Raw genomic sequence first — 25,984 nt, 5'->3', positions numbered from 1 at the left:
GGCAAAGGTTCTTTTAATGGGAGGTGTCATTTGGACAGTGCATAGGTTGAGACCACGAACTACAAATCCAACTAATTAATAAGGAAACTGTCTCAGGTGTCACAAAACCAAAGACAGCGGTTCTTCTGAGGTATAGGAAGGGTTTCCAGTCTTAAAAAACAAAACACAACTGGACCCCATCCACCACAGGGGCAGGAAGGATGTGGCCCTCAACATTGACCTTAGAGTGGCTGTAGCTATTCTGTAGCCTCAGAGGGACTCTTCCTAGTAATGCAAGTCACTGGTGTGGGCTCCTAATCTTTGGAGAAGAAAGGAGTGGGAGGACACTGTCACTCATTCCCACCGAAGTGCGTCTGATACCGTTATTCCTCCCAAAGCTCTCTGTTCTTCTTGTATGAGCAGGCAGCTCCTGCAGTTTATGGTCACATAAAGAATAAATCAAAGGCGAATTAAAGACAAAGTGAGATAACTTAGGAAAACAGTAAGAAAGCATCCCCAGTCACGTGATGAGGTAGAAATGCATCTGGAAATACCAAGAAAGCCCCCTGGGGGGAACTCTAAATGCCACACAAGGTCAATGATATTAAGACAATGCTCTTTCATAGACGGGATGGAGCTGGACCAATGGGCTGCAGGTGTATCAATGGCTGTAATGCTTTTCCCCTTGAGAGACCAAGCTGGGGGTGACCTTTTGGAAATACCAGCATGAGTAGGCAATGCCTCTTGCTGGGACACTGTGGACCAGGGCAACATTCCTGTGTGGCTGATGTCCCAAGACCTGAAAGGTGGGTGATCCCAAGAGACACTCACTATCCCCCTCACTACCCACCCCCTTAACAAAGAACAGCCAGAAGGATGAATTACTAAATCCCTAACTTACTAAAGATAAAGAGGGAAGAGAGGCTAGAGAGAGAAAAAGAAGAAGGAGGAGGAGGAGAAAGGAAGGGTGAAAAAAGGAAGCTGAGAGATGGGACATAGAAAAGCGAGATGAGAGAAAGGGGACATGGTGGATTTGGAGAGCAAAATGAAGAATTATACGGGGTGGGGTGGGGTGGGGAAGGTGGATAAGGAATAAAGAGGAAGAGGAAATTTAACTAGAGAGGGCAGGACAAGAGGAGGGCTTTGGCAGGATCCGTGGCTTTGGATGTCTTCAGCTGAGCTGTCTTCAACCAGCTCACTCGGCTCATTATAGTATCCCTTGTACTTTTTTAAAATGTGCCTGAAGCATTGTTTATACTTTTAAGTGCTCAATGATGGAGAAGAGGAATAAAAATGAAGAGTAAAGTTTTCTTTGACAAATGCAGTTAGTGGCCTAGAGTGCCAGGAGAGCAATGGCATCCATGACCTGCTCTCTAAGGGACAGGGTCTTCTCCCTTGGTCTGCTTCCACGGGCTGAACCTGACCCTGACCTGGATGGAGGTCCTGGTTCCATCACTGTTCTCACTCCTCCAGGGAAGAGCAGGGTGTCCTAGCCTTGGCTTCTGCCTTCACCTAGGTATGCAACCCAAGCCACCCCACCCATGTTCCCTGAGCTCCCGTGACCTGTCAGGAGCCATACTGCCTAGGTACACAGTGGCCACACTGCTCTTCAAGGCCTTTGCAGAAGGAGGGGGACAGCTTAGAGCCTCATTTTGCCCCCATTTCGAAGAGGATTGTCTTGGAGGTTTTAGGCTTGATTTTCCTAGACATCTCAGATCCTAGGGTAAGGCTCAGAGTGACCGGGGACATTGAAATTCCCACATTTCCTAGAACAGCTCTACTTCATTATCTTGCAGATATTGAAATACTGCTTAAGGTGGAATTTGGAAAGATGACTTCACTCCTAAGAGAGTTTTGAGAACTGGTGACTAAGATTCTCCCAGGTTCTAAAATTTAAAGTCCCCTGTTTTAGCTGGGCATGGCAGTGCACACCTGTAATCCCAGCACTCAGGCAGTTGGATCTCTGTGAGTTCAAGGCCAGTTTGGTCTACAAATGGAGTCCAGGACAGCCAGGGCTACACAGAGAAAACCCTGTCTCCTAAAACAAACAAAAACTCTGTTTTATTACTAAGGTTATATTAGTGCTTGAAGTCTCTGTCTATAAGAAATCATTTACTCATTCAATTATTAAACACTTAAGGAGATTCCTATTCCGAATGGGCTAATAGACAGCAAATGAATGAATAAATGAGCCAAGAAGACAGAGTGCCCATTCCACTGAGGAACATGGGAAGTAGAAAGCGCCGGGAGAGTCCTGGTTCTGACAACTTTGGAGCCAAGGCTTTGCGTCAAAGGGCTAGACTTGGAAGATGAGGGGGAAGATCAGGTTAGAAACAGGAACAAAGGTGAAAGCCAGATGGAAAGAGTGTCCCTCGTATCCCAGGGTATCAGATCACAGAGAGCCTGGCGAGAGTAGGACAAGGTGAGAGGGGATCGGGAACATGCCAGAGCCAGGTGACTGTGGGACATGAAGACTACAGGAAGAATTTAGAGTGATCTAAAGTGCAGTGGGACATCATCTTTGCTGGGTTGCACAGAGGGGGCTGTTGTGACCCGACTGTACTGTGCCAAGAACACACTAGTGCCAAAAGGATGGCAGAGAGTAAAATGGACAAAAATGGAAACCATTCTCAGGGTGGCTCACATACGAGAAGAAGGAGACCCGAGGATAAGTACCTGGAACTGTGTGGAAAGGTCCAATGTGACACAGAGAGAAATGATAACGAGGTTCTGTCATCCGTATGCATATGATCTGTGGTCTTTTGATATAGAACCCATACAATTTTGGTCTTAACGTCATCTTCCAGAGACTAATTCTGCCTTCTGTAGCCCATTTTGGTAATGCCGAAGAATTGAGTTAGTTTCTTTTGTCTTCTTGAGCTTTGGGGGAGAGGGGGAAGAACTACAGATCTAAATAAACCGGAAATATACACGCCCCTCTGTGGATAGGCTTATTGAAAGGATGCTGGGGCAATCTCCAGATTGGAAACACAGATAATGATTTAGACCATACCATTAACTCTTTGATTTTACATGTGTGTGCAATAAACACTTGCTAACAGATTTGACCAAGCAATTAAATGAATACAAATGGAAGGGAGTAGAGACTGGATTAAAAGACCCAGGGGCAAATGATCAATAGTGACTGTGATGGGCCTTCCACAGACTCAGGCCTGTGCCTCATACTTTGGAGATTGCCGAGGACCATTAGGACACATCTTTCCCCTTTGGAAAACAAGACCAACAAATAGAAATAGATAATCTTACCATCTAAGGAGACCTAAGGACTCAGGGTCTTGAAGCTGATAGTAAATTCAAGTCTCATTCCTGAGACTTAGGTCACTTCATCTAATCTTCTTTGAACCAGAAACAATGCTTACCAGCTTCCTGTGGGGGGTCACACAGGATTTGGAAACACTTTGTTATAAAATGTGGCATAGATAGTAAGGGTCATTGCAGTACAGAAAGGAAAGGCGAAGGGCACGCAGGTCAGCAAATAAGGCTGTCCAAGGAAAAAGAATCGAACAAAGAGCCTCCTGCTCAAAACTCACCAATGGCTTCAGGATCTAAACTGGGTTTTGGAAACCCATGTCTGCAGACCCCACTCTACTGCCTGATTTATGAATAAAACCTCACACGCTGTCTACAAATCGCCCATCACTTCTCTCTTCCCACTGTAACAGGCATGAATGGCTTAAACAGAACTATGGGGAGAAAAGTAAAAATGCTTACTATTTGGTCCTAAACATAAAGTTTAAACCCGAACTAACAAAGAAAAATGTCCTGATAGTTAAATGCACAGGAAATGAATCAGAGCTTTTCTCCATGTCACCTACAGCTCTGTGTTCCATTTGGTACTGCCTTCCAGCAGCCCATTCCATCCCTTGGTGCCAGATCTCACCCTCCTGCTATGGTAGGGATGTGGACATATTCGTCTTCAGAATCTGAATCATGTCCATTGTAGTGTACGCCTCCAACAGGCCCCTAATTTTGACCAAATTCACTCTGAGTCATGTGCAGGGAAAGCACAGTATACTAAAAAGATGGATATATTTCACTCATCACAGAACTATTGATAACACATCACTGAGGGGAAAGAAATATAAAAGCAAACTTGCTCTTAATTGAATAGGCATGAAAATACTGATGCCATGTTAGCTGTAGAACTTTGTGCAATGGATGTAGTACTGTGTGCATGGGGTCCCAGCTACCAGCAAGAAGTCAAGGGTAGCTTGAGCAATATAGCAAGATCTCATGTCTTAAGTAAAATTTTAAAAATTGCCTTATTACACAGAAAGCAAGGCAAGTTAGATAATATGTGATTGAATTCATTTGTTTTGTAAAAGTTCACTGAAGATCTGCTTGGTGTCAATCCAGGGGCAAAGGTAGATCCTTATTACATCTTGTTCTCAGGGAGTTTTTGGTCTAGCTGAAGAGGCAGTGTCAGGAGATAATGTCACCACAGGTAGACAAGGACATACCAAAGTGTGTGAAGCATGGATGTGACAATATGGCAGGTGTGGCTCCTGGGTACACCACTTCATACATTCCCTCCTGTCAGTGGAGGCAAAAGCCTTAAGATCCACTTAGAAACATCTCATGGTTGCATTCTATCTAATGAGCTAGTGCTGACCTACTGACTACCTTAGATATCTCTTTCAATTGTCAATTGGCCTGTTTTATACAGGCCAACTCACTTGTTCCAGGCCAACAAGTCATCCAAGGCAATCACGAAAAAAAGCCTATGCACTTAGCCTTTCATAGTGTCCCCTACACACACCCCTGAGCAGAGACCTGGGGAGGCAGTGCAGAGGAAATGTAAGGTGTGCAGCTCAGAGCAGTGGCATTGGTGGCTGTGCCTGTCAAACAGGTACACACTGACTGATCCTCAGAAGACCTCTGATAATGGGCAAAATCCATAGCTAGGACATAGATGGTTGGTTACTGTTCAGTAAGTCAATAATCAAGGGAAACCTAGAAACTATTGCCAAGATCAGGTTTGTCCCCTAGCCTGCAGGCATGCAGCAGGCAGCTGGGTCACTCTGGGGAGTGATTCTGGACACTGGCCAGGTTATTAATTGAGCCTTAACTGCCAATGCTGAAGGAACTCCCTATCAATTAGTGGATAGCTGGGAGCTCATGAGACTTAAGGCATCCAGAGGGCTGTGTCTTTCATTCAGGTGAATGCCCTAGGAAAGGGGCCCAGAGGGGGCTGGGCACACAACTGTGTGTCTCATTGAAAGAGAAGGCCATTTCCTAAGCTTCCCAGGCCAGGTCTAGAACCTAGAATTTTCACATTAGCTTAATGATTCAGATATTCAGTTTCAAGTCCTCACTTGTATCAAACATAGTATAGAACAAATTTTTTTAATGTCCATAATTAAAAATAAAACCAAACACACACACACACACGCACACACATGTGCACGCGCACGCGCACACGCACACGCACACGCACACACACACACACACGGCTAGAGAAATGGTCAGCTGTTAAAAGCACTTGCTGCTCTTGTAGAGGACCCAAGTTTGGTTCCTAGCATCCATTTCAAGTTGCTCACAACTGCCTGTAACTCCAGCTCCTTGGGATATGACACTCTTTTATGGATTTCTCACACACTGTGCTCACATGTGTACCCACCTACATCTGCATAATTAAAAATAGATTGTCAAAAACATTTTAAATGCCCTTTTAAAATAACTTCGACCCAAGGATGAGAGATAGCATTTCTTCCCCTTTATTAGCAATGATAAAACACAGTTATAATGAACTTTCCAAGCATAAGGGCAGAGGCACTGGTGAACGGGGCTCCTGCACACAATGGTGAGGCTGCAAGTACAGAAAACTTTCCGGAAGGCTAGGCTAGAAAATGCATAGTGTCAACAGAATATTAAACATAGTTACTTTCATTTGCTAATTCTTCTACGGATTTATTCCAAGGAGATGATTAGACAGATGTGCCATGGTTCATGCAGAAAACATGTTTCCTATGGTATTGTTCATAATACCAAGTATTTAGAAATATCTAAATGTCATCAGACAGGGAGTACCTAAAGAGGTCAAGGTACTCTACACAACGACAGAATCCTGCCCTGAGTTAGGAAGATAGCAGAGGTCTGTGAGGCACAGTGTGACGCTTTCTCCATCCCAGTTCTTCATAGAAGGGAAGGCTTCCTGCCCATCTTTCTAGCCATGTGAACAGCACATGTGCATACTGCAACATGAGACACAAAGAACAGACATGCCCAAGTTGGTGGTGCATACTGGCTCTGGGTGGTAAGGTATCTAGAGATTTTTTTCTTCCTTTATAAAAATACATATGTTATTTGAATTTTTATAATAAGCCCATGATATCTTTACAAATAGAAAATCAACTGTTCTTAAAGGTCAAATGAAAACTTCTAAAGGGGATGTGGCTTTCCCAGAGAAAGGGCAGTGCTGAAACTGGAATGCTAGCTGCCTTTTAGGAGAATGTGAAGGGAGCTTGCAACTTGTAGTCTTTGTGTGGAGTGACTCAAGCCCTGGAGAAGGCAGCAAGGCCCAGCACTTAGTCTACGCTCCAGACTCAGTCCTTAAGCTGAAGTTCCAGCTCTGTCATTTTCCAGGTAACCAACTTGGGGCAAACTATGCCCTTCTGTTTTTCGATGTCCAGATTTATAAAATGAAGAACTGATGTCACCTGCCTCTAAGAGTCACGAGGACTCCGAGAGTAAATGAAAAACACCCATCACAATGCCTGGCATATAATCAATGGCCGCTAGACACTAGCACTCACAGACAGCAGCTCCAGCTTATGTGAGTTTACATTCTGGGAGTGGATGTGCTAATGAAAAGTAAAGGATAACCAGACAATAAAAGCCACAGAAGCAGGCATTGGGAGGTCTAGGCTGCTAAGGGTCCAAGATGCATAGGTTCAGGCACATGACAGTCTCATCAATCTTGGCTCCTCAGTTCACAAGGTAAGAATCACCTCCAGAAGGTCATGCTGAGGATTTAGTACCAAAGGCACACACAGCACTTAGTCACGCAAGTCATCAACACACATTTGCTACTATAAACATACAATAATTATGTGACTATGACATAAGTAGCGAGCTTCCTGTCCCTACAGGTATCCAAGTAAGCTTAGCAACTACATATGGAAAGGCAGAGACTTATTCATAAAAAAAACATATGTCTAGATTCAACTGGATCTAAAAAGCTTGTGCAAAGTCATGGGATCATGGAACTGACTTTAAAGCTGTTAGTTGGTCTGCCATGCTGGGTGATGGGGTTATCATATCCTGGGGATTCATGTGGCAATGCCATGGTCAGTGACTGACCTGATTGTTAGACCAGTGAGGCTGGTTGTAATGGTTCTTCAAAACTGCTCATTCTTAAATCCTCTGCTACTGCTCTGGGAAAGCTGAAGAGGGTGGTTTACCCACAGGTGGGCTGCACATCCTGTGGGCGCTGCGTTCAGTCTTCACACAAATACCCATGGCTGCACAGTCCCTGGGACCCACCAAGAGACATGGCAACAGGCAGATGATAGCAGCAACAGGAAGAACACGCTGGCTACTTCCTGTCTGCTTGGCTGTGAGCTTAGCTCCTTGACAACATTATCTCATGTACTTCTCAAGAAAGTGAGCCACTACTGGATGTCATCCCATTTTACACATGACAATTTAAAAAAGGAAGCTCTTCAGAGAGTTAGAAGTAGAGTCTAAGCCAGGTACAGTGGCACATACCTGTAATCCCAGCACTGGGGGAGGCAGAGGCAGGTGGATTGACATGAGTTTGAGGCCAGTCTAGTCTACAAAGTGAGTTCAGGAGAGCCAAGGCTACACAGAGAAACCTGTCTCAAAAAACAAACAAACAAACAAACAAACACACAAACAGCCAAAAAAGTAGAGTCTAGGGTGCACTTTGAATATGAAGGCTAAGGTGGTTAATTTCAGAACAAAACAAAACAAAACAAAACAAAACAAAACAAAACCAAGCTTCACAGCAGCATCTCAAATGAACTTGAATTCCTTTTGGGACCAGTCACACACAGTCAGGTGAACCCTCTCAAGATGGAAGGAGCAGGGAAAGCCAATGTGGCCACAACTATCTAGCAATTCCATAGAAAGCAGAAAACCAAGAGAAAAGGTGTTGGCTGAATCCCACCCATTATGCAGGAAACCATCACCCCCGCCCCCCTAGCAGCAGGAATAGAGTGTCCTGCCAACGGTTCCAACTCCAGGAGCAGAGTACTATTGCTAGAGAAGCCAAAAGAGTCTGGGTCTGCTCAGTAAGTTGGGGTACCACACAGATTACTCTAAGATATCCAAGGGCTGGGAAGGGATGCATTTGTCACTTGTTTTATTTTACAAGCCCTTGGTTTACCCAGACTGGCTATGAACTCACATCACTCCCCACCTCTCTGGTTTGTTTTCTTCTGACAAGGCTAGGTCAGAATCTCTCTCAGACCTGGAGTGATTTTTTTTCCAAACAACTGCCAGCATTTGTCCACACATACCGGACAGATCCTAAGGGGACAGAGCCAAAGCTTCCTGACTTGAAATTGCAGATACTCGGATTCAAATTGCACGTTGACCTTCTTGTGAGGCTTGAGTTTCCGTACCAGTCAGGATGATACCTCATCCTCCTGATGTACGGCTTAAAGGAGATGCTTCTACACTGGAAAGGCAGAGGGGGCAGTGTTGGAGAGCCAAAGTTGAAGCTATATGGCTTAGCATCAGATCCTGGCTCTACCACTAAGTTTACACATGTTACTTAACCTTTCTGAGCCTCAGTGTCCTTAACTGTAAGTAAAATGGGAGGAACAGCACCCATTTATGTGGGAGTTTTGTGATAGATTGAGTGAGTTCAGACTCGAAAAGTGCTTGGTACTGTGCCTGTCACATCAGTGGCTACTCAGTAAATGTGAGCTGCTATGATTAATGTGTACAAAGCCCTCGGCATGGTAAAAATAAGTATCCAATAAATGGTGGCTGTTATTCTTACAAGGCACATGCTCCTCGGAGATTTTTGTGCACATTTATCTCCTTGAAAGCAATAAAAATGAAGATGTTAGAGAGGATTCTTGTCCTTAGGTAAATGTCAGTCATAGCTGGGAGAAGCCACAGGTTCTCTTGTCCCTGCAAGGTACCCAGGACCTCCACGTGCCCTGCCTGTATCTAGGCTCTCCTCAGCTACCTGCGGACCCGCCCTTCACGTAGCCATATACCCTTTCAGCATATGTTCATTAAGCACCTACAGGGAGCCCAGAAGAGGGCTGGAAACCAAGGCATAGACCGCAAAGGCTCCATCTACATCCTTTCTAGTTACAGGATAGTGGCCAGTGCACATTAACTAAGTGCGCACCCAACAGCTATTTCACGACAGCTGGGCTTGTATCCTAAAGGATGTGATGGCAGGGAGCACTTGTGATGCCATTGTATAGTCATATCCACTTCTCCTCCCTCCCACCTCCCTGGTAGTCATCAATACACTGTCTATTAACAGTCTCTTAACTTCAAGAAGGCCATGCAAATGGAGGCATGCAGAGCTATCTTTTGCAACAATCTTGTTTTCACCACCCCATTCGAATAATGTATGCCAATGTTTCCTTTTCTTTTTTTTTTTTTTTTTTAATCACTGAGTGGTATTTCACATGTTGGATGTAGCAAAGCTTGCTTAACCATTCACCTATGGGAGGGCTGTATCTGTGTCTTTGGGGGTTATCAATAATAAAGCTGTGATGAGCAACTTCACGAATGATGTCATGGGAATCTAAGATGGGAGTCCTGTTGTGTTCTGGCACCAGGGCGATAGCTAAGGAGGAAGTCATTGTCAAGCCCCCATAAAGAAGTGCTATCTAAGGGTGAGTGTTCACAGGTGGGGTTGGCTGTGCACTGACTGAAGGATAAAGAAGTGATCTAGGTAGACAGACATTTTGTTTAAAGGCTCTGCCTGCCCCCAAGGGCACCTTGCTCACTAAAGGGACTGGGAGGAGGCAGTATGGTGGGCTGAATTTCAGGCACTCTCACTCAAAGGAAACTCAGCTGAGAGGTTAGAACTTGGTGACTGTGGTTTCTCCCTTTTCAGGCACTTCTTAACTGCTCATAGGCCGTCTGGTCTCCAATGCTGGCCCCACAGACGCAGTGACTGGTTCTCCTCTGAACACCTCCAAATAAAAGCTGCAGATGCTGCTCACTGCCCATATGTGAACTTCAGCCAAGACTCTCACAAGACTGAGCCCAGCCTTTCTGAGCCTCCTGATGCCTGGATTCCGCCCCAGTTATATCCCCTTCTGGGTTTTCTGAGGCTATTTAAGAAATTACATTTCCCTCACTGAAGCACAGGGAAGCCACATGGAAGAAAACAATGGCCCCAACGGAGAAATTTCTGATTGACATAAGTGGAGAAGTTCCCTTAGGAACATCATGTACCATCAAAGCAGCAGAGCCCCAGGTCATCTCTTACTCTGCCTAGTTATGTGCTATGGCAAGAAGATATGCTTAAGGTTCCCATAGCCTTGCATTGCAATTCAATGCTCTGGGAGAAACGGCCGCCATATGGTCTACACATAGCAGGTTCCTTTCATAATTCACACATTCTGGATGTGGCACTATCCCCCAAATGGTACAGTTATTGTCATTTTGTTCAGCACAGGGAACATCTAGGATCAGAACTGCTCCTTCAAATCCACCGATAGACGAGCCCATCTATTCTCTTGTCAGGTCAGATGGTTCACAATTAGCCTAACTCGCTGATCATCTACCCAGTGGTTATGCCTACAGTGACATAATATTTCAACTGCAGGGGAAGCATTCCGGACTGTCCCTAAGTAGACTAGTCAGGCTGGGAATGGCCGGCAGGTCTTCCCGTATTAAGAGTAGTGAACCACTGCATCCTGCTTGGCCATTCTCCTTGTCTCCATCATTAGATACAGCTCTAAAGACCTAAGGGAGATGTGCCCAGGACAAGTGTGTGGCTCTTCTTCCCACTGAGGCTCAATGGCCCAGCAAAGTATGAAAGTGAGGCCTGTGCTCCTAAAGAGAAGCAGTCTCGAGTCTGTGGAGCTTGTGAAACAGCCACACCACCGCAGGAGCAAGTCGCAGCAAGTGCGATTCAAGGAAGATGGGAACCCTAAGCATCCAACCAGTATAACCGAGGTTGATACCCAGACCCCCGATGACCCGGGGGTAACGGGGAAGACACAGGCATCCAGGCACCATCATCCCGCCACCTACTCGCTGTCTTTCCCCAGGTCCCACAAGGCAGGTGGCTTTCGCAGCATCTCTATCCAGACCTCCCCGAGTCTCAGGAAGCATTTCCCGGTTTTCAAGAGGAAGAAACTCACAGCTAGCAAGTCCCTGGTGGAAATGCCAGCAGCATCCCCAAGTGCCATCCAGGTCAACGGCAACCTCTCTGAACAGGATATCGTGTCCTCTGACCTTGCCTTCCTTAGGCTGGCTCAGCATCTTGAGGATGGGCCTCGAAGGCTCAAAATGCCCCACCCGTTCCTCCCTAGGATGCCCAAGGTGCAAAGCAACGGGCCTGTTAGCTTCTGCTTGGAATCTGCGACATGGAGGTCCTCAGAGAAAGCAACAGCTGCCATTCAGGTTCCTGATGATATTTGTCACAGTCCAACCTGGGAAACTAGAGAGCCTGCTTTCAGGCCAGAAATCTCAGCTGAAGAAAACAACTCCATACCCCCTTTGTCAGCCATGTGTCCAGGGGATGGACATAGAGTAATGACATCAGATCTAGAAAGAGTCCCCTCCTGCTCAAATGCCAATAGCAGTGCCAACAACACCCCAGGCACAGGGAAACTCACACCTGAATTGCTTTTGTCCAAAGACAACCCTGACGACAAAGACCTTGGTCTTCTGTCATCTCATTCGAAGAAGATGTGTGTTCCCTCACCACCACGGACTCATAGCTCCTCAGAGACAGGCTCTGACAGCCAGCCAGCCCACGTAGGAAGAGTCTCTGATTGCCCAGGGTCATGTGACAATCACCAGGACCCGGAGTCACAGAGAAGTAGCAGTGCATCCAAGTCTGGCCCTGTGTGCTGGGAGCATGTGACAAAGATCCCCAGCCAGTCAGATATGCCAGAGCATCAGACTGGCCTTGGGAGTGAGCACCCCATTTCCTCCATTCCACGGCAGGAGAACAGACCTCAAAGCAGAGAGATTGGTGGGAGGAATCACAGTCACTTAGCTCAGGGGGAACTCGGTGACCTCCAAGGCCGGCTACAATCAGTGGAGGAATCGCTGCACTCGAACCAAGAGAAAATTAAAGTCCTATTGAACGTGATTCAAGACCTGGAAAAGGCTCGCGCCCTCACCGAAGGGTAAGGTGAATTTCTTTACATTAAACTAAACACTGCTGAGTGAAGTTATTTTCTGGGGGAGGTACAGAGTAAGGGCCCAGGTCGCCACAAGCAACATCTTTAAAATGATCACGCTCTGTTGTTTCCCAGATTGTAACTGGGACCGTGATGGAATGGTAACATTCCCGGATGCCCTTCCTATGCCTTGCCTGGATTTCGATAAATCCTCTAGCTTGGCAGCTCGGATGGACTCCTTGGTTAGCCACTGTTGTTTGGGGTTTTCACAGGTTGGGCGAATGAAAGTCCAGGATGAAAACAAAATGATTTTTATAAAGATGAGGGTCAAAGTTGATAAATGGGGGTGATGGGTGAATAACAGCAAGCAGGGTCTTCCTGTGCGCTTAGCGAGTTAACACATTTGCATTGCTTTAGTTTTATGGGTGTTTTGTCAGGAAGGACTTAAGGGAGCCACTACGCTGAGCTTCTCTCACCACTGACTACTTTGAGGACTTCGTCCCATGTGACACCAACCAATCAGTTAGGTGAAAATGAGGCCACAGTTCTGAGAGAAGAATGTCACAGCATACTGTCCCGAGTGATGGACATGGGAGTGTTATGCAGAGCCACAGGCAGTATTTTTTTGAGATATAGATTATTCTTCCCTCTAGGAAGGCTCTAAACACCAAGAGAAAGCAATGGTTGAAGCTCATCAGACAAGGTTGGAAAGAGTAGTTGGCATGGCTACTAACAATCACCCCAGACCTCCTTGGGAGACTGTGATGTCAGAGAACCACCAATCAAAGTGATCGGGAATCTTCGTACGCAGCTGCTACTCACCTGCAAAATCCCTCCTCTTTCAGGGTCATGAGCAAGACAAACATGTGGCATTTGAAATTGGTTAAAGATGTACCAAGTACCCCCAGAAAAGGAAGGTCCTGGTGTTACAACCTCATCCATCGTTTCCCTTGCATCTAGCATATATCTTGGGGGCATCATGAGTACTGGGCTGTGGGACCTGAGATGAGTCGGTCAAATGTGTGTCTCAAGTGGCTTTGGCCTATGCATTTATTCTGAGCATGTTGTGTCTTATAGGCGCAACTTTTACCGGACTGGCCAAGATCTCAACAACTGCAGCACCTGCCAGAACACAGCGTGCATCATATACAGGTATCAGCCCAAACTGTGACCCACTCTGCAGAGCAGGACACCACAGGTCCACAGCACATACTAGCAAACTGTCGTAAGAATAGAGAACTGGGAGAGACAGAGGCAAGCACCCAAGTCTCGAAACTGAGGCAGGAACTGTTCCTTATCCACAGGGTCTGGACAGGGTCTAGGAGCAAAGCCTATGATGCAGTAGGTAGCCCTGAGAACAGACACCCATCTACCTCTGCATGCAGGTCATTTCAGTTACTTGTCAGGAAGTAAGCACAGGAGTTCAGGAAGCATAGAAGTTCGTCCAGCTCATGCAGAACATCTTGAGAGCAGGAGGGGCCAGGATTGGGAGTCGTATCCAGATCTTTCTGATCCTATTTACGCTACCTCACTGTCTCTTTTCTATACTCAATCTACTATCCCACATGTCTTATGTGTCACTAGCTATGAGTATTTTGTGTTTGCTGATAAACACACCATTTCTTCTTGGTGCAAAGCAAGGCTGCACTAAAGACAATTATTAGACCTGTGTTTGAATTCCCAGATCTGATACTGGCCTGCTTTGTCCTGGCCTCAGTTGCCTTGTACATAGGGTAAGGACAATGACCTCTCTTCAGATGTGGCCAGGAGAAAAACTGACACATGTCTGTGAATGCCCATGGAGACTGCAAACTCCTGCACACACCCTAAGGCTCACTGTTGTTATTACTAGAAAGGTCAGTGTCTCCTCAGCTAGAAGGCCACTTGGAGGAACAGTGGAAATACAGACATGCCACTCATTTTAGTTGATAACATCTAATTGTCTGACAAAAGTGTATGCTTTGGTTTTCTGCATGGCATTTCTCTTTGGAAAAAAAAGGGAGCAAGGCCCTGAGCAAACCACTGCTCCACCAGGCCACCTGTCTTCTCTCAGAGCTTCTCCTCTCTGGTAGTAGCTTGAGATCGCATCCTAAGGAGGTACCGTGTACCCGGCCACCGGCCTGTGCTTCCACGTAGACAAGGTGGGCGTGGTCTCACTGACTGGTTGGCGCCCTACATGGAAGACCTCAGGTCTACACGAAATAGCAGGAGACTCAAGACTACTTACAAAGTACCCCCAAAGCTAAACGCACCCCTTCACATCTCAAAGCAAAAACTCCCACCTCCCAGAAAAGAGGACTCTGGAGAATGGCCTATCACACTGGAAAGTGACACCGGGAGTCTCATCGGTTGCTGATCTTATTTTTAATCTCCTGTCTTAAGCAAATTTTCTAATTACTAAGAGAACAAAAAATTATTACGTGTCTAGACAAGCAAATTGGGATAGCAAAGTTATGCATGAGAAGCAGGATAAATTGGTTTGAACTAACTTCCACGTACATTTTAGACAGTCTTCCTTCAAGTACACAGGTGATGTATTCTCTATTACTTTCAATGATTTTTTTCCCTCATTTGGCTTATGTTAGTTAAAAAAAAATGGTACGTGATTATTTTGCATTCTAATGTGAGTTTCATGACCTTCCCCTGAGCAAGTCATTTCTGGCTTCTTAGTTTCCTCATTGGAAAAATGAGAGGCTTTAATTAGATGGTCCCAATGGTGCCTTATAGTTTTGACATTATGTTATTCTAAGCTGAATTAACAGTGACAATATTTGGTTAAGCTGTGACCTTCCAGAGTCTGAGAATGTTTGCGTTTTTTTTTCCAACCCTTACTTCAAACATCCCAAGCAAGCATCCTAAAGGAACTTACATCCCAGCTGGCATGGCATACCTTCCTGCTCTTTTCCTGTCCCGCTCCAGCATGCATTCTTTGTATCTGTCCCCCACAACACACAGTCCTCGTTGCCACTCAATACCAGACTGTCATCCCAGACAGAATCTGTATTCTTGCTTCTAAGCCATGGCAAAGGAATGGGCAATTAATCTGATGAAAGCACAAAAGATGAGAAAGACACCGTGTCATGGCAACACTGAGATGAGAGCTGTCATTTAAGAAAAAAAAAATTCAAATGACTTCAAACTTGTGTTGTGTCCTGGAAAGTCAGATCTTGGAAGCTAATGAGCAAGTGATGTGAAATACTCATCCACAGGCTGTGGTCTTTTTCCCTGATGACGGATCGGCCCAGCGGCCGTCACTGTACATAAAGCACATGGCTAAATGATGGATTGCCCACTAGCTTTGCTTCCTGGGAGACGCTGCTAAGTTAGCAACACAAGGTTTGCTAAGTGGTGTTGTCCACAGGCCTCACCTCCCCAGCCACAGGCAATGCTATGCTTCCTGATCCTGTCAAGATGCTGAGCAGCTCATTCTCTCTGACCCCCCACCCCCACCCCCGCCCCCGCCCCAACCTCCCTAGCTCCCGCCTCTTGCCAGGATCTCTTAGATGAATCATTAAAGGGAACAGAATCACTACTGATGCCTAAAATACCCTGGGCATGGCTCTTCAGGCCTTCCAGAGGGTCCATGCACCAAGGAGAATGACTTCATTTGTTGTTGTTTGGTTTTGTTGTTTGGTTTTGTTTGCAGGGGCAAGGAACATTGTTTTGCGGTACTGGAGATCAGGCATAGAGCTTTAGAGTCCCAGGCAAGCACAGGACCACTGAACTATGCCCCCAGCACTGTTTGTATGGGATTTTTTTTCCTAACTATAAACTCCCAGGGAAGGGGTGGGAGTTGTCTTTATCCCCAGTTTAAGCCACTTCTGGCCTGTTCCGTCTCCATTCACTTTCTTTAGCTTTAATCCCAGGTCAATTTACCCAAAGGGTTGCAAATATGCTACTGGTGGTTCCCAAGATTTAAATAACATGGAATTACTTAGTGAGAAACTTGTTCTCTTTTCAATTTTATTTCAATCCTCTGATTACCTAGAAGGAAAAAAAAAATCTGTGCTCCTTGCCACAGCGTCTTTCAACCCTTCCCAGCGCTTGCTTATCACATTTCTTTGCAAAGCGGGAACAGATCTCAGGTTCATAGCCATGGGCAAGCAATGGTATCTAGCCAGACTGTAATAATGTTAAGCATTTTTGTTGAAGCACTTAACTTGTAAAACTAATCCTCTTAAATATTCATGAGGGATGATACAGGTCCCCTTTTCTAAAAGTATCATGCTTGGTTTGTATACTCGCTCAAATTTAAGAAGTAGACTGATTTTGAGCAGAAAAGGTTAAGTAAAAAATTGTGAAGTGAGCATGGGAGAATCTCATAAAAACCACAAGTATATCAGTAGGACGCACCTGTAATCACAGCACTTGGTAGGCAGAGGCAGGGGGTTTGCTGCTAGTGTGTGTGTGTGTGTGTGTGTGTGTGTGTGTGTGTGTGTGTGTGTGTAACTTCAGAGGAAGCAAATTCCCTTTTTGAAGTTTAGAAAACAGTTCAGCCCCCCTTATTCTTCTCAAGAGCTGGAGGTCTCTGGGAGACACACCCCCCTCCTCCCTTCACGCTGCCCCTGCTCCTCCAGCCACATCTGCCTGCATTTCCTCATCACACTCACTCTAAAAATAGTCAGCAGAGCCTCTTCGGAGGCCTTTGCTTACAGGGCTCATGCATTTACTTTTCTGGATATAGCGCCCAGAGGCAGGGCAGGGCAGGGCATCTACTTGATTTAAGTTGTAAAATGCCTCTAACATTTCGAGGGAAAAATAATAGGATGTTTACTTCCAGGAGCATGCCAGGGGTGGGGGTGTTCATCTCCCATCTAAGCGCATTCCATAGGAAGTGGGACTAATGTGCAAGCTCATGGGTCAGCTGGTTATATAATGTTTGAAAGGCCCAATAGAGAAGAAGGAAATTGTTTAGGGGCTGTCTGTCCCACATGCCATGCTTAGCCTCTTCCCATCTCTCTAGTGCCACTCACAGGCTTTAATTCTCTGTCACACTTTTCCTTACTTCTTTCTTACATAGATCTATGTATGTTTCACACACACACATACACACACACACACACACACACACACACACACACACACGCCACAATGGCATGGCCATTCCTCTGCTATACCATGAACCCTATTGTATCGAAGTCCAGTGCGGAGTACACAATTGGCACTTAATCAGTGCCTACAAAAGAAAAGTGTGACTACCAATGAGGTGAGAGTTAAAAGTAGTAGAGGGTGGGCTTGAGACAGGCGTGTGGATCGCCCAAGGGTAAAGTCGTTGTTGCTACTCGTGTGCAACCCCATTTTGGATGGGGGTGGGTGGGGAGTTTGGGAGCTTGTAACAAATCAAATGTTCCTATTAGGAATGAAGGACCTCTACATAGCAGGGTGTATAAAGACTGGATGTAGCCCATGGGTTGTCAATTTAAAATACTCGGAACACTGCATGCTCTCAATGAGATGGAACCTAATCAAATCTCCCTCGGATGACTCAGGCGGCTGCTGAACTTCCAAGGGACATTGAGATCCTGTTCTTCACGGCTGTCTAGCGTCACCACAGTTTGGGACTTTTGTGCCAGCTCTGGAGGGGAGGGAAGACCTGATTGTGGAGAGCCACAAACCTCCCCTAGGCTCAAGTACCCTTGTGCTCTGGCATCTGGGTAATTTTGATGATGGCTAAAGCCTTAGAACTGCAGGTTCTCCAGGGTGCTGGGCAGATGCCTCAGATATCCGGATTGTATTCCCTGGCCCCTTGGGAGGATGCAACTTTATCGGCAGGAGGAACATTATAACTGTGCCTAAGTTAAAGTCTTGAGATGGGGGAAATTACCCGGGTGGCTTTAGTGTCACACAGAGGTCATCCTGAGGATGAAGAGACTGGGGATTCAGAAGAGGTCATATGCCTAGGAAGGTGTGCAGGTCCTCCCCCCCCCCAAAAAAAACCAGGAGCAAGTAGGCAATGTGCCTCCTCACAGAGCTTCCAAAAGAAATGCAAAGCCCTCACCTTCAGCCAGACTGATGGAGGGCTTTGGCTCTCCAGAACAAGACAAATGATAACTATGACAATTTTCAAGCCATGGAATTCCTTGTCATTTGATCAGTGCCAATAGGCACTTACTTGTATGACATAGGCATTCTGCATGTCTCAATGAAGATCAGCTTATTAGACTTTATTTGAGCACTTTTACAACTTCAACAGCTGAGAACAGGCATCTACTGAGAAGAAAATTAAGGGAAATAAAAAACATAAAAATAAAAATAAATTAAATTAAACTGAAAAAAAAAAAGAAGAAGAAGAAGAAGAGCTACCAGTAAGTGAACCACAGCTCACCAAGTATTCATTTACAAGGCAAAACGCCTCCCCCCCCCATACCACCCCACTGCACTTAACCTCCATAATATATAGGATACATTAAAGTGCTCCTATTCTATAGATGAGCAAACCGGGCCTGTAGCAACACCTGCCATTTGTGCTGTACTCAAATTAAGCGATCAAGGCTGAAAAGAAGAAAGATGCTTACTTAGCAATTATCTGGATACCAGTCATTGAGATAGCAGTCTCAGCGCTGAGTTCTGACTTCCAGCAAGCCAGAATCCAGAGTGTACTGCGCTCCGATGCCAGACCCCTTTGATAACTGTTAGAACTTGGTCGAAAGTTGTCTGTCTCATTGCCGAGCTCTACTCAGACCACGACACTGCGAAGCTTTGCACTAAAGATACATTCCCTATGCGGGGCTTCAGGAACATGAGCATGGCCCGCCTGCCTCAGGGGCCCAGCTCTCTGTGAGGTGGGTTCATTCCCCACTCTGCTGCCTCTGAGGGAGTTGTAACAAGGGCTTTGGAAAGGTTTCAGGACCTCTGAATGAGGTGAAATTGGGGCACCTTAAAAAGAGGAAATGACAACGGATTTCTTCGATTCTGTGATAAACTATCCGGGAATGGAACTGTTTACCTCATAAAATAACACACACACACCAAATAGCATGCCTTTGTAATATGTCCTTGGAAGTCCGAGTTACCCCTCTACTTGGCTTTGATGGGGATTAGATGTTCAGATAGACCTCTCAAATTCAGTAAGGTGCCCTGAGAATGGAGGTGGGGGAGGGGGGAGCGAAGGAGGGGAAAGGTATCGTTCTTGGAATGAGTATCTTCCTATGCCTCTGGGGCTTTGGCTTGCAATACTCATTGCTTAAGGGAATCATCTGAAGTCTTTCCTCTAAGATGAGGACCCACTGGCAATCCAGCCTGACATTTTTCCTGTAATTAAAGTCAAGAGCAAAGAAAGCCCAAGCCTGTTTCTCAGCAAAGAGCCCGGAAGGCTGGCACAGCCCTCGGCAAAATCCTAGAGAATTCACAAGCAGGCACTTGACCAGATGGGTGTGCCACGCACTGCCCTCTGCCACTGTGGCTCCCCTTCAGGGGAGGGGTGTGAGCACCCTATACAGCAAACTGGGGACCACACACAGTGCTGGGTGCCACACAGGAAGCTTCCTTGACCTCCCTAGGCTCTTCAAACTCTGCAGAGCACAAGGTGCTTTAACTCTGTTACTTTCATTACTGGCATCCCACTGGTAAAGTCCTTCTGAAGCACGCTTAGAGCTGGGCAGATATTCAAAAGGAGGTCCCCTGCAGGAGCTCCCCTTTGTACCCAGCAATCTCTTTCCAGGGGCTTCCTCCTCTTGGTTTTGATAGTGACAGTACATGACAAAGGGACTCCCTGGGACACAGGTCACAGCCTCATAGTTGTGCACCCTACAGGGAAAAAAAACCCGAGGGCTTCCTTTGACTGAGCAAAGAGAACCTCAGAAAGCCAGTGATCTGCTTAAATCCCGTGGTTGGTGGTTGTGGGTCCTTTCCGGGATTTCTTTCTCTGGTTAAGCTGCTTGGCCACTGGGCCCCCATCTTACCTGCTGCTTAAGATATTAGCTAATCAGAGAAAAAGGCATTTCTCTAGAAGCTGCAGTGTGCCTCAGCCCTGTGGGTTTAGCAACCAACTCTCCCCATAAATTATTTAGTGTTTTCCCCCCTTTTGTCGGTTGCTCATGCTGTCCCCGTGTGGGGGCAGGTAAACAGAGAGCCACAGCCACTTCCCTTGTCTGGACAGCAATGGAATCTGCAGGGGAAAAAATATTTCTAAAGCGCCCAGCAGATCTGGCCTCTCTAGTAACCACAGGTGCGTCTCCAGCCGTCACTAAATTCCAGTGTGGTCTGAGCCACACTATCTCGATGTGAGTGTGACCTCAGATGCCATCTACCATCACCAGTTACTGGCCACAAGCAGAGCTTAAATACTGTCTTTGGGAAACAGTCATAAAGTTTGGGGGTGCAGGTGGTGATTTCTCAGCAGCCGACAAGTCATTTATTTGTCCTTACTTCCTGCCTTTCTCTGTGGCTTCATTCTTGTCTTCTTCTCTCTGAGAGTGTAAGTAAGGGGAAAGGAGTAAGATTTACGGCCACAGCAATTTATCTGCAATAAAAAGTGAAAGCTACTTTAATGCATTAATAGCTAAAGAGGCTAAAACATGCCATAAATATAAAGTCAAGCACACTGCGTACCACACAGGAATAACAAGAGGGTGCTGCGGGACACAGGGCCACAAGTGACAACATGTGACCCAGCCTTTACTTCCTCGTCAAGTTCATAGAAAAATCATTACCATCCATTAAACAAGCCGCTGTGCCAGGCCTTTGGCTAAATAAACACTGCGTGGATGACTCATCTTGTTTCAGACTTGGGCTGGCAGGATTCTCACTCCCACTGTGCAGATGAGGAAACTGAGCCTTTAGAGAGGCTGAGTTGCTCAAGGTCCTAGTTACCCAGGGCTCTATCTAACTTTGGTCTCTACTAGTAGAAGGCTTTCCTGTCTCCTATCTCCTGTTGACCTTGCTTTTGTCAGTTAATACGGGTTTCATTTCTGACAAGTGGCAGCTCCCTTCAGAGAGCTTAGGAAGCTTCTTGTCATGGAGGTCTAGATTGTTCTCCAGGTCTCTTTTTTTCCTGTGTGCCCAGAGAACAATCTATGATCCTCCGGGGAGCCATCAGCAGACAGATGCCCTAGAAGGGATGTGTTTGGCAGCTGAAAATGGCTTCAAGTTGTGATGCCCAACCTATAGGCTTATAACTTATAAATAACAAACAAAGCAGTCACAGAGAGAAAACTCAGAAACCACCACCCCTTGAAGACTATTTTTCCCAAACTGTGGCAGAGTGAGGTCATTTGCCGTCCCTGGGGCAAACTGCCCGCCCTAGGGTTATCCTTTCCTAAAGCTGATTCTCTGTAAAGGGAATCTGCAGGAGGCTGATCCCGTGTGGTACAGCCTGGTGTGGTAGAGAGTTTCTCCAGTGTGCTCCCACAAGAGGCAGGAAAGGAGCAGAGATGAATCTGGAGGTGTCCTGTCTTCGGGCAGGTACTGTGGTGTCCAGCTTGCTCTTGGCATAGGCGAGGACAGGGACTCCTCTTTAAAAAGCAGCGAGAACCACTTTTAAAGAAGGAGGTGCCAAGGGCCACTGGAAAGGGACAACAGCAGCCAAGATCCAGGACCCAGGCTAATGATAGCTAGACCCAGGTATAATCTTAACTAAGTTGTCTCCTAATAGGGAACATCTTTTTTTGTACACTGACTCACTGTCAAGGCTTCTTTGAAGTCAAAAGAGGATATTGCCAGATGGGAAGCCAGCTAGGGTATAGGGACCACACCCATGGCCCAGCTCATCTGGAGTATGGTTCCACAGAGGATTGTGGGATTGCACAGGAGACCTAGGTCTTTGTTTCCACCCTACCCGACATCGACACGCCTTCCACCATCCAGCCTTTACATGGTTTACATGGAACTATATTCCTTCAGTGCAGAGCGTGTACCAGAGCATAACCTTTAGGGGGTTAGATTCACGGTTCAGATCCTTGGGAGAACATTGATTCCACCCTGCCTCAGTTTCTTCAGTTGATAAATGAAGAAAATATTGTTTGTCTCACGACTTATGAGATAGAATGTTATCTTGTACTATGTTGTCTAAATTACAGAGTTTCCTCCGTAAATGATAGTCATTTTTGTTGCCCATTTAAATTACTACATATTCTCATCTGACATGGTAGTCATTGCTTTGTCTTTTCAGAATATGAATCTCATGTGGAAATAGTCTCTCATTAGAGGTAAAGAGCAAAGAAGTAAGGGCCAGGAAGGCAAGTATTATGGGCTAAGTATTTGTGCCTTTCCAGATCCACACATTATATCTTAGCGTCCCACTTCATGGCAATTTGAAAGTGGGATCTGATGGGACCAGAAGAATACAACCTCCTCAAGAGCAGCGTGTGTTATTAACTACTTAGCCATCTCTTTTCCCTACTGTAACTTCAACCAGGCGAGCCATGGCACAGGGCTCCCTCTGCTTTCAAGAACATGTTTCTGTTTTGCATCTACCATAATGACGGATGCTAGATTAGTTATCTGTCCCACAACTTTTTTTTAAATGCACCAAGGCAGCAAACATGCTTGGAGGCGTCCTTGGATGTCAAGGGCACTAAGGCTCCCCAGGAACTGGGCATCCCTGACCTCATTCATCCCCCAGAGGATGACCTTCACACATCTTGACAGATCTAGGCTGCCACACCGCTTCTAGTTCTGGCTGCAAAATTGTCACAACTTCTCGCCTAATGTTTATTCCTCACTGGATTCTGCCCGAACTAAATTGTCCATGCTTAGCATTCTATTTAGGATACTGCATGGACGATAGGGGACACAGATGGAGGACTGTGGTGGATGGCACTGTGGCAGTGAGGGACAGAAAAACAACAGGCAGGGCAGAAGGAGGGTGAGATCAAGGGTATCAGACCGGGGACCCAAGCCTCAAACAAGGAGTTCGTTGCCAGAATTTACAAACAAATAATGCTGCTGATTTATTCCTCTTTCCAAGAGGTGGATGAACATGGTCTAAGGGCTGCCGTCTCTTCTTCTCTACTCAGCCTTGAGATGAAAGGTGGATGAGGCAGGCGGGGCTTGGCCCCTCCCCATTTATAAGGCAGCTGCCACCAAAGCAAAATGCCCTCCTCTCCTTCCTAAACTAAACAGTAGTTTGTCAAAGGGTGAATAAGAAGAAAAGTGACAATTTTCCTTTATGTTAATAAATTGCTTTGGCCTAAAAAACATTAATCAATTTCTTTCCAAAGCACACACTTCTCAATACTCTGCTATTTGCTTGGCCTTGAAAAGAAAGTCACTTTCAATCCCCCTTAAACTGTCAAGACCAGTGGGGGCAGACACGTGGGGGAGGGGCACCTCCCTAAATCCTAGCGATTATAATGGAACCCTGCTGTGTTTCCATAGAAACATAATGATGTATTCTTCCCTGAATGTACATTCAGGGAGGAGTGAAGAGCAAGGCTGTGGGCAAGGTATACAATGTCTGAAGTGCTGGAGGTGCAGGTAAGGAGGTGAGGCATTGGTCCCAAAGAGACAGAAGACAAAGCTCCCAGTGAGGAGGAGCAGAGTAGGCGGAGACTGCATCCCACCTCCACGTAGAGTGATCACATCTGTGGTCTCCCATGAGCATGACTACCCGGTAAGGAGGTTATTATAACTCCCACATATAGCTGAGTCCTGAGAAAAGGAGAAAGTGGTCCAAGGTCACCCAGCCAGGAAGTGGGTGCAGCCTCAATTCAAACCCAAGAGAACTCAACTCAGAAGCCTTTTTTGCTCCAGCCTCTGTGATGGGCAGCAAGTCAAGTCTAGCACAGGAGACAAGAGTTTACATTCCATCTTTTGGCTCTTTCCTTTCCAAGCCTGCCAGTTCTGGGCACACAATAGACTCACTCAGAAACCATATTTTCTAATAGGGTTAGAGAAATTTGTAAATCTTGGGGAACTCGGGCAGTTCATTATTGTTAGTTTGCTTTGGATTAGGCAATCAGAAGCTTCACACCGAAGGAGATAAAAGCAGCCAGGGGTACATGTGTGCTCAGATAACATGGCCGGAACACTTGGACAAAGACCTGGAAAGAAGAGCTGCTTGAGAGGTGGGAGGCGCATTTGGATCACCCATCTTAAACTGTGGGAAGCAAGCTCCGCAGGGATGGTGTCCTGGTCTGTCTAGCTATGTCACTAGAATTTCACACCAGAGTGTATGGGTAGTTGAATGGGTGGATGAGTAGATGGATGGATGGGTGGGTGGATGGATGGATAGAAAGATGGATTGTTCTATACCAGACAGCGTGGAGTCTTAGCACGAACAAGGTATTATTCGGTTGCTTTGGCTGTATCTTGTACTCTCTCATGAAGATTGTTTTCTGCCCCAGTAGGTAGGGCAAGGCTATCTCAGGAGCTAACAGAACTGTGAATATGGCTGTTCCCTATCAATCAAGCATGCATGCCTTCAATGACAGAGGCTCACAACTTACTGCTTTAAATGCCTTCCTTGGTACAATGCGGAAGTTTCTGTTTCCAGCCTCTGGATCCATCTCTCAAGTTTCCTCTGGGGAGGAGGAGGTACAAGTGGTGTTGACAGAAAGCTGCTCCATCACTGGAGACAAACTGGGGTGCAATATGGGGCAACAGTGGAAGGAGGAGACTCAAGGCATGGGCTTGGATACCTCTGACGACTGAGCTAGCAAAGCATGGGCTTTGTCTAGAAAGCCTCAAATTGTGGACAATGTGGAAGATCATTTGCTAGAGCCACAAAGCCACTGGTCAATCAATGCCAGTGATGGTTGGACAGACTCCTTTTTTAGCGTCTAGAGCAGGATCCGGCACATGGACAATACTTAATCGATGTTGGTTGAATGTCTGGGTAAACATGTGGTGCCTAATCTGTGTGGCATATTGAACACGCACCTGTTTATACCCTTGCCTGTGATCCTGGGAATAGGAATAGGAATCTCACTTCAGCAGAGTACCACTCTCCTACTTGAGACTAGGCGAATGACTTGCACTTGATGCACTCTGGAGTGTGCTTTGAAAAACACAATCTGTGTTTCATCCATTATGTAGGCCACCCTGCCAGGATTATGTCCCCGTAGAGAGACCCAGAGAGTACCAGAAAGAGAAAGGACGTCCAAAAGAGAGAGAGAGAAGAATCTACCTGAAGGTTACTGATACTTCCTCCTGCTGGCTACATGACAGGCCACTCTGCCTTTCTGTGTCTTCCCTTTCAGAAAGCTCTGGACAATTCTGCGTTTGGGGCTACCTTTCTCAAATGTGACAACTGTGATTTACTTCTTCGGCAGCTTTAACTCTGATCTTAAGCTCTGGGACGTGACATGGGTATGACAGACAAGAGCAGGTGGTCTTCTAATGATGGCTGGTTTTCAGCACTTGCTGGGCATAAAGGCCTCTGCCACTCACTCTACAGCCCAGAACGATGTGGGATCTTTTGTCTTTTCTACATAGTGTTTCATCTCCTTCCCCCCCCCCCCCCCCTCGCCCGCCGGCTAAACAAGGGTCATGCTCTGCTTTTATGACTGTGTGTCTGCCATTTTCTACAAGCCCGTGCTAGCTGTGGACTTTCGGAGGATCATATAATAAGCGCTTAGCACGGAAATGCACCCAAGAGTGGAAGGGAAGTGAAAGTCAAGGATCAGGCTGGGCAGAGCTGCCTAACAGGGTCCATCCTTCCTATCCCTGTTCTCTGGGTTCAGGGGAAGCTAAGCAGAGTGAGAGGAAGGCAAACAGTCTCTGACACATGTTTACCTCCTTTC

The 25,984-nt window shown here is 46.2% G+C and overlaps 2 protein-coding genes across 4 annotated transcripts in view; one reads left to right on the top strand and one right to left on the bottom strand.

Moving 5' to 3' along the window:
- DOCK2 (dedicator of cytokinesis 2) overlaps positions 1 to 25,984 on the bottom strand; it is a 406,436-nt gene that overhangs the window by 166,337 nt on the left and 214,115 nt on the right. The gene's annotated exons all lie outside the window — the stretch shown is intronic.
- INSYN2B (inhibitory synaptic factor family member 2B) overlaps positions 1 to 25,984 on the top strand; it is a 107,078-nt gene that overhangs the window by 77,294 nt on the left and 3,800 nt on the right. For all 3 annotated transcript variants that reach the window (XM_084762889.1, XM_084762888.1, XM_084762890.1), the window contains exons 2-3: positions 10,055 to 12,308; positions 13,380 to 13,454. In XM_084762889.1, coding sequence (XP_084619015.1) covers positions 10,966 to 12,308; positions 13,380 to 13,454 — 1,418 coding nt within the window. In that variant the 5' untranslated portion in view covers positions 10,055 to 10,965. The remainder of the gene's footprint in view (positions 1 to 10,054; positions 12,309 to 13,379; positions 13,455 to 25,984) is intronic.

This window comes from Acomys minous (genome assembly GCF_964271855.1).
Source record: "Acomys minous genome assembly, chromosome: 16".
Classification (NCBI taxonomy): Eukaryota; Metazoa; Chordata; class Mammalia; order Rodentia; family Muridae; genus Acomys; species Acomys minous.
This window is presented reverse-complemented; position numbering and strand designations above follow the sequence as displayed.